Below are 18,001 nucleotides of genomic sequence, written 5' to 3' on the forward strand. Positions count from 1 at the left end.
TAGAGTTCCCTGTGGAGAAAAGGAAATTCTTTTGGAGTCCTCCAGAGGGAGATGCTGGCTAGTTAAATTCAGAGACTTAAGTTAGGCAGGTTAAATGTTCTTTTGGAGGTCTTCAGACGGGTTTGAAGTGCCTTTTAAAAACACAAGTATAAGCTAGGTGCTTTATTTAATTAGAATACATCTTGCTCATTGTTAGGTCTGTCAACCTAAAAGATAAATATTCTTTCATTTTGCAGTACGGTTCAAATGCTTTGTAAAATGAATGAGGGGCTGCTGTGAAGGTATTAGTCACTGTATTACTATCTTTCAGGTTTATCAGATTTTACTCCTCACTTCCTAAATTAATGGTGATTGTCATAATACTGTGAAACAAATAAAAATGTTCCATGACTGAAGTGCTAACGTGGCTAATTGAAGGAACACTGAAATTTATCAGCCAAGCCGAAAACACCACATTTAAAATCATAACCATTTTTTCTGTAGGTTGTGTTTCTTTCCTACTGTAATGTTTCACTTCATAGGCATTGTGAGGGAAGAACAACTGTCATGGATGTCTGTAGACCAAGAAAGTATAGGGTAAAGCACCAATGCTGCCATGTGCCACGTCAGCAAACATCCCCTTTTGCTTTTTCTTTCCACCACCATCCCAGGATTTCAACCTCTCTCTGGCCCAGTAGGTTTTATTTACAGTTTTCATTATCCCTTTCTCATGGCAGTAGAGCCTAGAACAACACAGTGTGCTGACACTAACAACATTTCCTGCCCTTTTGTTCTGTGCTCTGCCAACCCATTGTCCCTTTGTCCTTATCCCTTGTTCTTCCTCTGCAGGCAGAGGCCCCATCTGACGAATTTACTTGTGCTCCCCAGGGATTATGAAAGCCAGGAAACTTCATTAAGAATCCTTTAATAACTTAGACAAAGGAGAAGAGCAGCTGGTTCGTTTACAAGTCTCTCTCAAGCTCCATTCTCTGACAGAAGAGCCTTTCTTGCAGGTGGCACAGTTTTCAACAATTTATTGTAAAATGTTACAGATGTACAGATGTACAGTTCATGCAAATGGAGTTACTGTGTATTGGATTTGCCTTGAGCATTTTATTTGAATGACCTGAGGCGATCTTATGGCAATAGGTTTGCTGCTGTTGAAAAGAACAGTAGCTGATAGTGGCCTAAAATTTTAGTGTTTGTTTTTGCTCTCTCTGTTGCTTAGTGTGGTAATGTTAGAGGAATAGCAATTGGAGACAACCTGCTGCACTCTGCTACTCTGTGAGACAAACATCAGTAAAGCCAAGCAGCGAGAAAAGAAAGATTCTTCATGAGAAAATGACAGCGAGAGAACACAGTCCCCGCCATGGTGCAAAATCCCGCACTGTGCAACGGGCCTCCACCATTGATGTCACCTCTGACATGCTCGGCCTGTCTCTGACAGGTAGGTACCTTCGTGTCAGCTGTTCCTCTGTTGTTGCTCCTTTCAGGATCTACCTTGTACTAATGTTGGGGTTTTTCTTTTAATTGCTAGAAGATTCAGATGTGTTTGGTTATGTGGAGGTAGTGAGATAAAGGAATTATGCTAAGAAATTTTAAAATCTTGAACTTACCATTTTTAAAATAGACAAAGCATTAAAATTGGAGAGGGGATTAAAAAGAGAAATTAAACTAGATTTTGTGCAGTTTTGTTTATCAGTCAAAAATAACCAGTGGGGAGAAAATAACAAAATAATGTCAAGGTCTAGGAAGAGTCTTGGCAACCTCCTTGTTTGACATTGTATAAAATTTTCGAGAGAGTTCAGGGAGCTGAGGCTTATCTCCCTCATCTTTTATGATTAGTAAATTAGGATTGTAACCCTCAGAGGCTTTCTTTCATTAGTGATAGAAACAGATACTTTCAGACCTCTTCCTAGTAACTACTACAGAGGAGATGTATCTGATTTAATAACTTGGAGTTAATAGTGGCTTTAATCCTGTTGTTTTCTGCTGATATTAAATGTTTAATATTCCCATATTGCATATAATGTTACATAAATTTACACATTTTAATATGTTTTATAAACTGAGATCATTCCAGGTTTTCCAAGTAGTTTTTAGATACCAAGGATTACAGAATAAATATTTTAGATACCACTCATGGCTCACTGGATTAAATTTTTTTTTTCTATAAAATTTAATTTCTTTCTCTGTATGATTGCAACTTCAGGAAAGAATTCACGTGACAGTGATGTTTGGCTAATCTTGTGTTAATTTTTCTGCTTTACAGGAAACATTCAGGACCCAGATGAACCAATTTTAGAGTTCAGTTTAGGTAGGCTTATTGATTTTTATGCTCATTTTGCTGATGCATGCTGTTGAACATGTGTGCTGGTTTTTAATTGTTGATTTTGAAGTGCCTTTCATATAGTAAGGTTTGCAACTTTACTGTGATTTTTATGGAGTTGTGGTACAGTTTTTGTGCTGCCAGTACAATATCTTTTGTTAAGCAACAAACAGTTTGATTTTGTGATGTTTTTAAAAGTCTGTAATTAAAACATCTGTCCTATAAAATTTTAAATGTTTACTATGTGAATGTTTACTTTGTTTATATGAAGATACAGTGAAACTGTCTCCACTGTCAGTGTATCAGCAGCTCAGGTCTTCAAGCAAACTGAAGATTTGCTGGAAACACCATTTTAGGGCAGAATGTTTTCTGAGAATTACCAGCTATGACACATACCTTCTTTCCTGTGGTCTTTGTTGTCAAGTGTGAGATGCAGAAGTGACCTAAATTCTGAGATAGTTAAATTTGGACAAGAAGCTTGTGCATTGACTCACCTTACTTGAAGAATAAGTGGAAAATATTTTTGTCATGAAAATTCAGTCCACATTTTCAACTGCAGCATGGTTTTCTTGGCTTAATAGTGGACTTATATTTGGAAGGTTATGCTCTTACAGCATGTTTGAAATGAAAAATTAGAAAATTTTCTCAGATGTGTGTAACTGTGTTATGAATAATAATCTTAACAAGCACTGTCAGAGCTAAATAAGGTACTTTAAATATTTTCAAATAAATTGCAAATATCTAGAACTGCAAAGCTATTTAGGTAAATTTCAGAATTAACTGCGTGCATGTAGCTGAAGCAGAGTTGGACCACACTTTTTGTGCTAGTATCTAGCTAGATAGACTTTGTCTCTGAAGTGTAATGTAATTGTGTAGAGTCACTCATTGAAATTTTTGGTAGTCGTTTCCTACTCACCATAATCCCTTCCCAGCAGTTAAACTCACAGTAACATTTCAGAGGAAATAAATTGCTGACATTTACAATTACGAGCTACTTTTCCCCATAGTAGTGCTGCTTGATCAATGTTCAGGTGCTTCTGTCTGTTCTCCATGGGCAAATGCCATTTGGTAATGGGCTTAATGGAGCGTGACTTCAAATCAAATGCAGCCACACTCCTGAGATTCCAGAGGAAAACCTATGCATGGACATGGTTATAATGAGCTGTGCCAGGAGGGTGGATAGGCAGGGATTAGAAGAGAACAAGTTTAAGTTGCAGCTCTTGGAGCTTGGAGCCAGACTGATCAGACTGCACGTTTACTGTTTGCATGCACAAAGGTGAGTGGTGGTAGAACGAGTATTTAAACCCTTCATTGTTTCACTGCTCAGGGTATATGAAATGCTTTTATAAATATATAGAGTCTTACAGCAATAGGATAAGGATCCTGAATCTAAACTTATTTGTCTGTTGCATACCTAAAGCTTGCAGTGAGCTGCTAACTCCATCGCTAGATCGAAAACCAAATAGTTTTGTAGCAGTGAGTGTAACTACACCGCCCCAGGCGTTCTGGACGAAGCATGCACAGACAGAAATTATTGAGGTAAGTGGTGAGGTACTCCTGGATTAGATTTAAAATTGAAGCTAACACAGGAAGCATTTCTTCCTAACAAATACCACCTTGCATTAATTTTTGGCTTTTTGTTTATGATTACAGGGAACAAGTAATCCTATCTTTCTAAGCAGCATTGCCTTTTTCCAAGACTCTCTTATCAATCAAATGACACAAATCAAACTCTCCGTCTACGATGTCAAAGATAGATCTCAGGGAACAGTAAGTTTTTTTTATTCTGTTGCCTACCCAGTCAGTGTGGAGCAAGGAAATGAGAGGCAAGGAGGTAAAACTAGTTACTTTTGTGGAAGAAAGCAAAGGGATAGCAGCACTGACCATACAGAAAACAAGATGGATAGGGAAAGGAGGAGCAAATACTGTGAGATGGACTTGGCAAAGTGGGGAGCATTGCCAGTTTTCTCAAATAAGGCTTGTCTGCATCGAGTTTGGGAACCTTGGATTTAAATTGAAAAGGTCCTGTCATTTGTTCTCTTATGTTGTGGACATCTTTACTGATCTAGATAATGGAAAGGATCCAGTAACCCTAACTGAGGCTTCTAGCCTATGCCAAAATGCCATTATGAAACTATCCTCTTGAACAGAGCTGCTAAATTCCAGAAATCACCCTGCCCTGATACTTTAGTGATTTTGTTCAGGGCTAAGATTTGTTCCCTTACTGAAAAAAGTTTAAGTGACAGCACTCCCATGTTACTACTTGGTTCTGTGGGCAACTGAGGCCCTTTATTCTCAGACTTTTCAGAATACTGTTTCAGGCCCCACCTGACTGCTCTTCTGTGGCCTCCAGGGACAGCAGAGCTATCTCTCTCTGTCCAGTGCTTCATGGGGAGGCTCTGGGGAAAATGAATACCTCCAGAGGAGGTAGTTTCATCAGGAGGAGCTGAGTTTGGGTCAGGGAGGGACTGTGAAATGTTCACCAAGTCAGTCTGAGCCCTGTTCAGTCATTACTTTCAGTGTTGCTGTAATGCTGGGCCTAAGCTTGTATATATTAGAGTGCCTCTGCTCATATCGTATAGAAAGAAAAACGCTTAAAGTCCTCCAGTATGAAAAGGATTTTTATTAATTACCAAATTTATGAAGTTTTAAGGGTTTTTAATTAGTTTTGTGTCAGCATATATAATCTTACTCTTTTTCTTGGACTTTTGTACCTAATAATTTTATTTTGGGCCTAAGTGCTGTGGAGAAAGCCTTTGTTTATAGTGAAGGTAAATAATTAGGGTTCTGGTACTCTTTTTCTTTCAGATGTATTTATTGGGTTCTGGGACGTTCACTGTAAAAGATCTTCTTCAGGAGAAGTATCACAGGTTGCACATAACACTAAGGTTTGTAATGTTCTTCTCCATTTAGGAATTAATTCTTAATTCTTGAAAGCATGCCTAAGATGTGATGAAAACCTTTTCTTTGGTTAGGTTTTTAGTTCCAGGCCACTATTACAGAAAAACTAGTTTATATTGCATAATAATTGAAACATGCAGAACAAGATCTTTCTAGTGTGGTGAGTAGTGGTAGATATTGGTTCTATGGGTTCTACAAGTCAAGAAAGTATTGTCAAGACCAATTTAATGTTTGTGCATTTCCTTCTATCACCTCAGTGTTTGACTCCATGAAGAGTGGCAGAATATTTTTTTAACTGTACTGATGTATAAAGAGCCTCTGATGGGAAGAATGAAACCCACTGAAATAGTTACCTTAATTGTTTGGAATACCTTGGCTTAGATAAAGCATAGAATAATAGAATCACACAATGGTTTGGGTTGGAAGGGACCTTAAAGACCATCTAGTTCCACTCCACTGCCATGGGCAGGTACACCTTCCACTAGACCAGGTAGCTCAAAGCCTCATCCAGCCTGGCCTTGAGCACTTCCACAGATGGGACATCCACAACTTCTCTGGGCAACTTGTTCCCAGTGTCTCAACACAGTGAAGAATTTCTTCCTAATTTCAAATCTAAATCTACCTTCTTTCAGTTTAAAGTGAAATCTAGGCTCTATTTACTATTTCAACACCTACCTGTTGCTAAATTGCATATTTGTTGCTAAATAGTGTATTTATCAATATAATGCAGAGTATAGCATCATTGATTGATGTTTTTTTCTAGTTTAATTCATATAGGAAACTTTTGAGGAAAGAACATGACTCAAGGGGGAATGAAAAAGAGGGGGTGAGTCTAATACCAATCCTTAAGGCAGTCATTCTAATCATAGGAATCAAACCACACTCTGGAAAGCCAGTATGGGACAAAGTTGGGGATTGGAGAAGAATTAATAAGGCAAAGTAAAATTAAGAAAAGAGAGCTCTGATGTGTAAAAGCACATTACAGTAGTTTGTGTTGAAAGTAGGACAGGCATCCCTGTCAGAGAAGGCAAGGGTAAGTCAGCTGAAGGAGGAAAGCATAACCAAAAACACAAAGGAACACTGTTGGTAGTATTGGCATAAGCAGCACTAGAAACCATGACTATGATAAACTTGAGGAAATTTCTTAGCCCAGACACCACTAAGAAAATATGGGCAAAGCATTTTATGCTATGAGAAGAAATGGGTAAGGCTTTTGGCTTTTCCACAGTGTGTTATAAAGAAAGCAAATTACATGATTTCACAATGGGAGTAGATGAGGGAAATGAGTCAGAAAAGGCACCAAAAGTATGACATCGATACTGGATAAAATAATTTATCATAGGTATGAAGGTGAGGGTGTTTTGAGGGAGATGAATGTGAATGCAGGAATTTCATGCTAGTGTGTTACACATGGTTCTTAAGTTGAAAATGGACTTTATTGAACTGTCTTGTTTTGATATCAAGTATATTCTGATTATCTAAATGTGTGAATGCATGCATTTCTTTCCATTGCCATGTTACCCTCAGATGTGTAAGCTGGGCACAGTGCAATGTCTGTAAAAATGCTGTATGATTTGAATACTTGAACCTTTTCTTGTAGTCACACTGTGTGTCTTTTTCTTTTGCCTCCCCAGTACTGTGTGTTCCAGCAACTTCTGGTTTTTTGTTTCAGCATATTTTGACATGTAAATGACAATGTTAAAATACCACTTAGACTCTATCGTAAAATAATAACACAGTGTCTCTGCCAAAATTACTCTGTCACAGGTGAGACAGAATAAATGACATCCATGATAGATCTGGGTACTGGTGTGTATATTAAACCCAGCAAGATTACGGCTTTTGCCCTGCTTTTCTCTGTCTCTGACTCACTCACTTTTCTTGCTGCCCATTCACTAATGTGTGCATATGTTGTCAGGTGCCCACCCCAGATGGCTGCTGCTCTGGGAAGGTGGGACAGAAAGTTGTGTCAGTTCCTGCTGTGCAGCTGCCCAGCTGTTAGTAACCTGTCTCAGCAGTTAGTGGCAGATCCCTGGGGATCTCTAGTAGTTGTTTCCATGCAACTCCCTGGTGGCCAGGATCCTTCTCTGCCTCAAGGATCTTACCTTCATTGAGAATGTTCACCACCTTCTTTCCTAGACCACGTATTTTCAGGATCCTTTATAGCATCTGTTTTCCTTTCTGGAATATCAGGTTCCCAGTTTTCCCAATCTAAATAGTTTATCTGCAGAAGCACAAGATGTCATCGGCCTCCTAACTGGTGACCTTGTCTGGCTGAGGTAGATTTGAGATGTACCACTTCTGTTTAGTCCATGTATAATCAAAATTTACCCATTTCAACTCTACTAGTTGGAGTTAAACTGTACAAATGAGAGTTGAAAGTTTGGTTTCAGACACTGAAATGCACAGGCAACACACAAGTGTGCATGGACATCCAATTATCTGCTCCACAGTAATGTTCTCAATTTAAGCTACTTTTGCCTAATTGTAAAATCTGAACTTTTTCTGGTTTTACAGGAGCATTGAAACATGTGCATGGTTTTAGGTTGCCTTCAACTAGGAGTTCTGTACAGCATCCCTGCAGAATGAGAGGATTGTTCTCCTGTTGGAATAACCCATTATAAAATTATGCTGAATGAAGCTGAAAAGCTTCCTATTTAAAATGTTCATTAAATTTGAAGATTAGTAGCCTTTTATAAGTGTTCCCTTGTTGATAAACAGGTCCACCTCCAAAAAAATCTCAACGCAGAGTGTTTGTTGCAGGTCGGCTGAAAGTGACCGTGTAGGTAACATCACAGTTATTGGATGGCAAATGGAGGAAAAATCTGACCAAAGGCCTCCAGTGACAAGATCACCTGATACAATTAATGGAAGGGTGAGTATGAGCATTTTGTCAAATACAGAAGAGTGCAGCCTTATTGCCAGCATTGAAATAAGCCAGGTTGGCATCCGCTGTCAACTTTCCTGTCCATCTTATTATTTAGTAGTGGTTTACATTTTCAGAGTCCTGTAAAAAGCAGCCTAGTGATTTTGAAGCCAGTTTGTGTTTTGCAGAACTCTTGGGGTGCTCATGTTTCGGGTAAAGTCTTGAGGCAAATTTTCTTTTACAATGATTAAGCTTTCACTTCAAGTACTCATGTCCTTCATCAGAAGAGGCTCATGGTATTGTTACAGGTTACTTGATTGCTGGATGTATTTTTTTTCTCATCCCCAAATATCTATTTGAGAGCAGATATTTGCAGCACTCTCACAGCCTAGACAATTCTGTAAACCTTGTGTTCTGAGTATCTTGGTGATAATTACAGTGGTATCTATGTATGACAGTTACGGTGTGGATTAGTATCACTTCGTATCCATCCAGATCTGTAGGTGCCACATACTGATGCAGTACCTTTAAGGACTCTGGAGCTGTGCTGAAAGAAAGTAGTTGAATGGCTGGATGAAAATCTATGGCATTTTGAACTGTGCAGTAGAAGTAAATAAAAACGCTTAGGATTTATTATTTCAGCCAGCAGTATTTTTTGTCCACAGTAAACATATTTTGAATATTTATTTAAAGCACATGTTGTGTCAAATATTTCTTTGAAGTCTGTGTGATAGGGTTATCACTGCATATTGCCCAGGCACTGACGTTTTATTCTTTACTATTTCTGGGTTTTTTTTTTGTTTAGACTGTTTTGCCAGTTGATGAAAGTTTAACAGAATCTTTAGGAATCAGATCCAAATATGCTTCACTAAGGAAAGATGCACTACTGAAATCTGGTAAGCTGCTGTGGGCTATGACAAGTAAGCTTTAGTCATCAAAAAGCTCATCTTTCCCTGTCTGCCTGTGGCCCCAGGGCATTTCAGCAGATGTTTCATTTGAATAGGATCAAGTTGCTGATTGAGCAGTCCTCTGAGGGTCATACAAGAATAAATTATTTTATCATTTGCACTATTTTTTATTGTAAAAACAACGGAAGCAAACATTTGCCAGTAAGTTGACTGTAAGCGACCGTTGGGGATGAGGAGAGAGACAGAGGAAAGGAAGTTGTTTTAAAAAAATATTCTTGCAGAAAAGTTAGTTTTCCATCAAATGATTGCATGAGAGGAAAATACATGGTACAGAGATGAAAAAAAATTATTTAAAAAATTGATTATGTATTTCATTTGTTTAATTTCCTTACCAGTTTTTTAAGTCATTTGGAGTGGAGTCTTTTCCTGCAAACACTAGGAGAGTGGCAATTGCAGAATGACTGTGCTTGGAAAAGCTAGACTGATGCCTGGATAAATCAGATCATTACAGCAGTGTGTTATAGCACAATGATGAACCAAAGCCATTTACTTTAAAAAAGAAGTGACTTTGTACACTTTTAACTCAAACCCTATGCTTAAATAACACGATTTTAATTCTTTAGTGTTTGGTGGTGCCATTTGCCGAATGTATCGTTTCCCAACCACTGATGGAAATCACTTAAGAATCTTGGAGCAGATGGCTGAGAGCATCCTGTCACTGCACATCCCTAGACAATTTGTGAAACTGCTTCTAGAAGAAGATGCAGCAAGGTGAGTTTGGAATGGTTAACATGTGCAGTAATACAGCAGTGACGTACCTGTTACTGACTTACAAAGGAATATATCTGTGTTAATGCACAGAGGCACTGAAGAAAAATTAGTAAAATCAGCATGTTGCTGACTGTACAGTGACTGAATAGTGAACACAGGATCATACTACAGTTGCTGCATTTAGGGGTTATATGTTCCTCTCACAAAAGTATTCAAAGGAATATATTATTCCATAGTTGTATGACTATATTACGACCTGCGCATTAAAATATGTTGTCTTTTTATATATATAATAATTTATATACTTCAATACACTTTGTTTTTTTAACATGGTTTATTTTTAATCTAAAGGGAAAAATGAAGTTGAATTAAAAATAAAACCTCTCTCAGTTTTTCATAGTTGGAGGGAAATCTGAATAGATGAGACAGCATAAATGAAAGTGTAATAACTCCAACTGCTGAGGATTTTGAGAAAGGAACAGAGACAGCAGAGAAACTAGCTGACTAGAATAAGTAATTAGAATAGCAGAGAGAGAAGAAAAATCCAAATCACTTTGAAGGAGAACAGAATAAAAGCAAGTAAAATGAAACACTGTAAGACAGTAATGACATTGTCTCATTTTAGGAGGTGGGAGGGAGAAGGAAATCTGATAAGCATTTTTTAGGTTTATTATAATTTTCTTCTTTTTGAAGCAATTAACTCTCTTCCAGGCAGCATATTCATTTATGAATTTTACTTCCCTACATTTGTAGGCTGTACTTTGCAAATCTAATGGTTTGTGTATTCTTTATAAAGGCCAAGATTGGAATGTTAAAGAATTTTAGCTGTAGTTTTGAGTATTGGGCTTTTATTTTGACTGTTTGAATCCACTCCTACAGACCTAACTAAACATGACCTTAATTAAAAGTAAAACTATGTAGTACTCTCATATTTTTATATTGACATTTTAGTTCTTTTAGAATATTTTGAAAGAAAATCAGTGGTTAATCCATTCGTTTTAGATATTTTCATATTTTGTGAAAATGGTAAACTCTCACAGGAAGATGACAGAGACTTGTTGTAATGCATGGGAAAACTAATGCTTTTTTCTACTGTTGAGTTTTGCTTTTTATTGACGTGCACTTAGATTCTAGAGAATGAATGTATCTTGTCCAACTGTCCTGCTACAACCTTACTGGAGCAGGCTAGGGATATGCCATTGCACATGTAGATATGGGTTATTTATTTTTATTTTATGTCTTTGTTTCTCTACAGCTTTACTCACAGTAGGTTTAAAGGACCTATTCATTATGAGGTACAACCTTAACAATATAAAGAGTTGGCAAGCTTATCCATTAGGTGCCATCTGTGATGGATGTAGTTGAAGGATTTGAAGACAAAAGGAGGAGAATTTAGGGTGAATGAAGAAAAAGATGTGGCTTTCTATAAGACTGTAGACAGTGCAGTTTGTTTAGGCCTTAGCCATGAAATGTGAATGTTCAGAGGCTCTTGCTAAAATTATACAGAGATCAGTGGGTGCCTGTTGTATACAGCTGTGGGTTAATAACAGCCCACATGATTGTTAGTACCACTTGGTATGCCCTGAATTGTGTGGGTCAAAGGTAAGTACTGCTTTTGTGTAATTACCCAGAAAGACTTCCTTCTCTCTGCTCAATTGAGGTGACCCTCAATGATTTGCACAAACACACTTTGTATTCATAGGATCTCTCACATTTGGCTGAGCTCTGTTCTCTGTGCTGCAGCCCAGAGGAATGACAGGCAGCTACACAAGCACAACTGCTTCTGTCTTAACATCCTGGTGACCTTTAAAATGTCTTGGATAATCAGAACTGCTGTCTCTTACTAAAACTCTTCTGGGCCAGAGCTCTTTGAAAGGAAACATCTAACTGGGGTGGGGAGTATTTTGTGTACCTCATTATTCATGGCATGCACACCTCCTACTGTCTTAGCTCTATAGGACAAACAAATAAACTTGAAACGTTAAGCCGTGAGTTTGCTTCGGGAAGACCTGGCCTCAAATGCATGACTAGTTTTGAGCAGAGACTTTGATGAGGGAGTCATAATAGCATCTTATGCAGGAAGCAGTTTGCAAGATAAAACTGAAAGTCTCTTTATCCAAGTCGCTAGTATATTTACGCAGTTGCCTATTGGCAAATCAGTCTGATGTTTTTCTTGGAAATTTGTTTTCTTTCGATAGTATCCTAAATACTGTGAAATACTGTCTTAAATTATGTGCAGACAATGGGTTAAAACAATAGAATTGGGGATATTGAGAGAACTGCAAAAAGAACTGCTGGATCCTTTTGACAGGTGATTGTTCTGCCCTTTCTGGGGTAATGTGCTGTTGAATTGTGTCTAGTGGTGACTTGTTTACTTTTCACCTTCTTTCTTTATTCCAATTAATATCTTAATCCAAGAAGACAGTAATACAGACATGACATGAAATACACTGAGTATTTTCTCAGCAATGCTATTGGGGAACAGTATGTAATTCAGGATTGCCCTGTATGACTGCAAACTTAGCAGTCGGGGTGCAAGGGGAAAGCCAGGGTGTTTCCTACTCATATCAGGGGATATCCAGTCATCCATTATTCTGCCTGCAGGGAATCTTGAGTGCCAAAATCCTGAATCTCAGATGAAGGTTTGCTTGATTCATCTTTTGTTTCTCCAAACCCTTATTAATGCTTACGCTTCTTAGGCCTTCCCTGGTCTTGCAAACTGTTCTGTAGATACACAGCCAATGCAGATACTCCTTGTACCTAACATCAGATAGGTGCTAACATCCCACCTAACCTCCGTCACAGTTCTGATTTAGTTTAAGGGCCACCACAATTCAGTGGAGTGGTCTTAAAAGGTCCTTGTCCCAAGTCGCCTAACATGATGACAGTTCCCATCATTTGCAAATCCTCATGTGGTTTGAAAGTTCCTAGAGAAAAGTGGGAAGCTTTGCTTTTGACCAACACCTGAGGCTCCTGGAGGTAACACAGTGTATTCTGCCTGGGTGGAACCAATGTACCTTGGAGTAGAGCTCAACAGCTGTGCTTCAGGTTGTATGTTTGGGAGGATTCCCACTCTGTTGTATAGGTTACATGACAGTAAATTTGGAGTGTGTCTGCTGAAGATGGTGCTACATTGATACAATCTGAAACTCATTCTCAGTCAAGTGTACTATGGGCATAAACACCTCTCTTTCTTCCTTTTTTTTTTTTTTTTGTCTTTTTCCCTAGGGTTTGTGAACTAGAGGAATTAGGAGAACTGTCTCCTTGTTGGGAAAGCCTTCGCCGACAAATAGTTACTCAGTACCAAACAATTATTTTAACTTATCAGGAAAATCTAACTGACCTGCACCAGTATAAAGGTGAATTTTTTTCATAATAACATGATTCTTCTCAACCAGGTTCGGTAGTGTTTCTCTGAAATTGGGAACCCGGAATTTTTTAGTCTGATGAGTAAAAAATGCTGTTATATTTCTTGTCTTTATTAACATTTATTGTGAGTTTGCTAGTTATCTGGGAATATTTGTCTGCTCTATTTTCTTATCTAACCCTTAAAGTAGAGAACAAGCATGAACAGTAACAGAAAGAATTTGATTTTTTTTTTTTTTTTCATTTTCTCTGCTTTTCTTTCAGCACATAGCAAATAATGAATGAAGCTTCTTGATTGTTTTAGCATAGGCACAAGGAGAGGGGTTTTGTCCTTACTTTTCTCCTGCTTTTCTCAGGTCCTTCATTTAAAGCCAGTAGCTTGAAAGCTGATAAAAAATTGGAATTTGTTCCTACGAATTTACATATACAGAGAATGAGAGTCCAGGATGATGGAGGATCAGGTATTTGTTTCTTTCTCTCTGTCTTCACCTTATGCTGTGACTTTTCTCTCAATTTTTTTTATTTCCATCCTCAACCATACAGCCAAGTTTCTACAAAGTGCTATACTAGCCTCAGAGTCCAAATATCTTTGCAAAAGAAGAGGCATAAGTATAAATATTGCTATTCTACAGGTGGCAAAACTAGGTTCTGTGTTTAACTGTACCCTAGGTGGCACAAGTCAGCCTTTGTACTAGGATTGGGTTAAGATGCTGTGTCCCTTCCATGTTTAATTGTAGCAGAATAGCAAAGGTTCTGACTGTTGTGCTTTTTCTCTGGAACCAATATGTATGGTTATGCAAAATTGCACATGTGTTCACATCAAGCTTGTTTCTTCATTAATAACCTAGGTTTTCCCTTCTTTTACCAGTAATTCCTACTAACTATGGGCACACAGTTGTCCCATGTGTCCATGTGAGGGATTACAGTAGTGACAGGTTTTGTGTAGAGACCAATGTTCAAGACTTCTTTATCACTGTGAATGTTCTAGATTAAGAAACAAGGAGACCTGCGTTCACATATGAGTCTTTCACTTCAAAAAATACTTGATGGATTTCCAGGGCCTCTAGAACAATTCAGTTTTCTTTGTCCTTCAAAACACTGGCACGAAGTTTTCCAGAAGTTATTTTCAGAGTAGTTTTTGAACTTCCACAATTGTTTGACCAAATTAAAGGTGACAAGCTTTCATTTGTAAGTCGTTTTTGTCCATCCCAGATCAGAACTACGACATAGTCACCATAGGAGCACCAGCAGCTCATTGTCAAGGCTTTAAATCGGGTGGCTTGCGGAAAAAGCTGCATAAATTTGAAGAGGCAAAGAAACAGTAAGTAGAAATATTTATGTCAGGTGTTATTGTGCCTTTTCCTTCTGTTCCATTCTCAGTGATTAGGAAAATCATTCTGTGTTTTTCTTGAATTACATTTAATAGTTCTACTATAAAATATGAAGATTTTTCAGTGTTTTTTTTTTTTTCCAAAGAAGAGGGAAAACACTTTCACCTTTATATTACTGTATTTATTTATTTACTAATGAGCCCTTTCTAATAGTCTTTTTATGGAGTCTTTAATTTTCCTGCATACTTGTTGATTCATTTAGTTTAGTTATTTTAGGTGTTGGGTTTGGGCTCTGCCTAATTGTGGATTAGGACATTTATCTGTAGAACCTCCTCAACTGCACTACATCATGCTTTCAACCCATTATTTTCAGTAGACTTTCACCTCTCTCATAATTTCAAGGTCATGTTCCTGAGCTCTCTTTGGTAGGAAACAGCTGTGTCTGGTAAATTCCTTGTTGACAAAGTGGGTTTAGTTCTGGGGCTATTGCTTGAGGCCTTTCTGCTTTGCCTAAAGGTTTATGCACAGATTACGCTTCTGAATCCGGCCTCTGCTCTACAAACAGGATACTTGATCTCCACAGTCCTGTCTTCAGGGACTGTCAAGTGACCTCTCTGAAAGTATAGCCATATGTACTAGAGGAAGATGCAGGAACTGGGAAGGTCACATATGCTGAAGGCAGAAACACACATGGCACCCACTCCATCTCTCAAAGAAAAGAGATTGCTGTATGGGTCTGCATTATGAGAGCAGCAGGACAAGGAGTCACTGTAGCTAGGGAAGGGAGACCTTGATCATGCCCTTCAAAAGAAAGGATTAGTATAATTTGGAGCTGATAGTAGGAGGGAGGGATGTGGGAACCAGGCTCTGCAAACTGCAGAAATAATTTTGGCATTAGAGAAGTGAGTTAACAGCATTCTGTGAACATCAGTCAGATATGTACTGATAAAAAGATTGATGCAAAAATATGCCTAATGTAATTATTCCAGGCTTACAAAGTGCACACTAGGATAGGAATGGAGGAAACTGTAAACCTGGAAACACTGGTGTGCTAGGCTCACCCTTTCTGTTCTTTTGATACCACTATTGCTTTCTGAAACAACCTCCTTCTGTCACCCTAGCCACCGAAGTGGTCCTTACTCTTACAATATATAAGTTCCCACAGCTTTTTTGTTTCTTTTTTTCCGCTTCACTCAATAATTAAGCTGATTGGAGAGCTTAATTTCTATCCAGTACTTTTCCTCTAAGCTTTTCAGAACTATTCCTTCTGGGTCCATGAAAACTGCAGGTTCAACGTTTGAAGAGTAACTTTCATTTTAAGTGCTTCCATGTTGTCATAAAAGCCAGTGTAGTAGAACTGAGACCCATCTCCTCAGTTTCATTGTTACATTCAACTCCTTCTCCTTTCATTGGCATAACTGTGCTTGGTGCATTCACAACATTTCCCCAAAACAACACATGGGCATCTGGCAATCTGTGTTTTTTTGCTTACAAGTTTGATCTTTATGTACCCGCCTTGTTGAAAAAATTACCCAAATAAGTTATTTCCCCAAATATACTTTGTTTTGTTTCTGCTTTCGGTATTTGCTAACAATCTGCTAATTTTATTTTGGTTTTTTGTTTTTTGTAGCAGTTATGAGGAGTGTTGGTGAGTTTTCTGTTTCTGAGAGTTCTATAGAGAGGTTTTCTGTTGTTTGGGTTGTTTTATTTTTCTTTTCTTTGGCAAAGATCTGCTGTGTTTTAAAGTGTGCAGGGCTTTTTAATGTCATGCATCATGGCATCCCTAGTTGTGCTCTAAGTAATTGTAGCTGCTTTGTAGAACATGATGTGTGAATGAATTTCATTTCATCTGCAATGTTTGTAATGAACAGCTAGCTTCCTGGCTCTCTCTGATCATAAGAAGTTAGAAAACTGAAAATCAGAACATAAGGATTTTATATGTTTTTCTTTTTTACTTCCAGTGAAAACTGCCTGGAATGAGAAACTTTCTGCCAGAGGTGGAAGATAATTAAGATAACTCTACGTATTTTTAAATCTCAATAATGATAGATTGGGCATGGTTTATATTTCTGTAATCCATGTCTTCATTTAAACATTTTTCCTTAACTTTTGTTTATTTTTCTTAATGTTGAGGTATTCAGTGCTATGAAAAGGAAACATTACTCGATGGTTCAACAATGCAGAAGTTCTGCTCTAAATTACTCATATTGAGGTTGAACCCCAAATTCACTGAGAATTTAAGTCTGTGTTACAGTTTGCTGATATAGTACAATGAAAGCTGTTCATTTGCAAAAACAATTGCAGGTTGGAAAGTAAGTATATGTGAACTTTACACCATAAATTTTTCTCCCAATCATCCCAGCAAATGTCTGTGATTAAAAATATAGTAACTTTAATCAAATCTTAATATGCTGCATGGCCTTTCCTGCCAAATATGTCTTTATGCATGTTAACCACACTGTTGTGGAAAGAAATTGCTCAGAGGAATTGTCACTAAAATCACCAGTCACTAGAGAGTACAAATCATGTACAGAGAAAGTCCTAAAAGCTGAGACTGAATTTGCTGTATTGCATAGCAGTTCTGGGGAGTGGTTGTTCTCTGCTTCACTCGGGTGGGTGACCAAAGCACAGACAAGGAAGCTCTTTCAAGAATCACTTCTGCATTACATTCTTTGGAAACAAATCCCTCATCTCTTTTTTTGCAATGGAGCTTAGACAGATACTAGCATTAAGGTCCCCCTTGCCTTAATATCAGTTAAGGGACAAGAATTGGATTTGTGGCATGATTTTAAAGCATGCCCCACGCAATCCTCCTGTCTTACCTCACAGATACGCTGCAGAGATTAATGGCATTGCTCTAAGGGTAGCAGAGGAATTCACACTTCTTGGAGGCCATGATCTGTGGTAACTGTGGCTGGAAAAGAAACGCCTCTCCATCTAGTCTCTCAGCGTGGCCCTGTCCATTGAACAGTGCTGAGATTGGTGCAAACAGTAGGTTCTTCTGTGCTGTTACTATGCTGAAGCCATTCATGACTGGGGAAAAAAAATAAAATTAAGATAATATACAATTGGTGTCACCTCAGGCTTGATGCCATGTTGTGAATGGGCATTGCATTTGTCACAACTGGAGCTGATGTAAAGGATACCTTTCCTACTGAGAAGAAAAAAGCCAGCATGTTGCTTGACAAAGGAGTAGTGATCAGTTGGTTCTAAATAACTAACTAAGAGCAGAGCTTCAGCCTGAAGTTATTTTCTAAGCTAAAAGGCAGCTTTTGTGAATGGCTTTTCTCAGACAGGATTAAATCACCCTTTGGAAGTGCTATTCTCTCTCCAGCAGTTACAGAACATCTGTCTTGGACTGGATAAGCAACTTCTGTAGACATCTAAATGTAAAAGGACAAACTGTTCTCCACTGCCAAGTAAGCAGTCTTAGTGGAGCTGCAGTATCCCAATATAAAGATATGTTTTATTGGTGTAGTTTATTTCCCTTACTGTTTGAAAAAGGCTAAAACTTGGTAGTGCTTGATACTGTCACAGATGAGTTTACTAT

The 18,001-nt window shown here is 38.1% G+C and overlaps 1 protein-coding gene across 13 annotated transcripts in view; it reads left to right on the forward strand.

Moving 5' to 3' along the window:
* Nucleotides 1-18,001, forward strand: part of INPP4A (inositol polyphosphate-4-phosphatase type I A) — a 124,222-nt gene that overhangs the window by 75,019 nt on the left and 31,202 nt on the right. For 11 of the 13 annotated variants that reach the window (XM_032679583.1, XM_032679577.1, XM_032679582.1 and 8 more), the window contains 12 exons: nt 1,208-1,426; nt 2,252-2,296; nt 3,729-3,847; nt 3,962-4,078; nt 5,117-5,196; nt 7,973-8,084; nt 8,881-8,971; nt 9,607-9,754; nt 12,983-13,113; nt 13,477-13,581; nt 14,333-14,441; nt 16,082-16,099. In XM_032679583.1, coding sequence (XP_032535474.1) covers nt 1,321-1,426; nt 2,252-2,296; nt 3,729-3,847; nt 3,962-4,078; nt 5,117-5,196; nt 7,973-8,084; nt 8,881-8,971; nt 9,607-9,754; nt 12,983-13,113; nt 13,477-13,581; nt 14,333-14,441; nt 16,082-16,099 — 1,181 coding nt within the window. In that variant the 5' untranslated portion in view covers nt 1,208-1,320. The remainder of the gene's footprint in view (nt 1-1,207; nt 1,427-2,251; nt 2,297-3,728; nt 3,848-3,961; nt 4,079-5,116; nt 5,197-7,972; nt 8,085-8,880; nt 8,972-9,606; nt 9,755-12,982; nt 13,114-13,476; nt 13,582-14,332; nt 14,442-16,081; nt 16,100-18,001) is intronic. The other 2 variants (XM_032679578.1, XM_032679585.1) reach the window with 1 other exon arrangement.

This window comes from Chiroxiphia lanceolata, chromosome 2 (genome assembly GCF_009829145.1).
Source record: "Chiroxiphia lanceolata isolate bChiLan1 chromosome 2, bChiLan1.pri, whole genome shotgun sequence".
Lineage (NCBI taxonomy): Eukaryota > Metazoa > Chordata > Aves > Passeriformes > Pipridae > Chiroxiphia > Chiroxiphia lanceolata.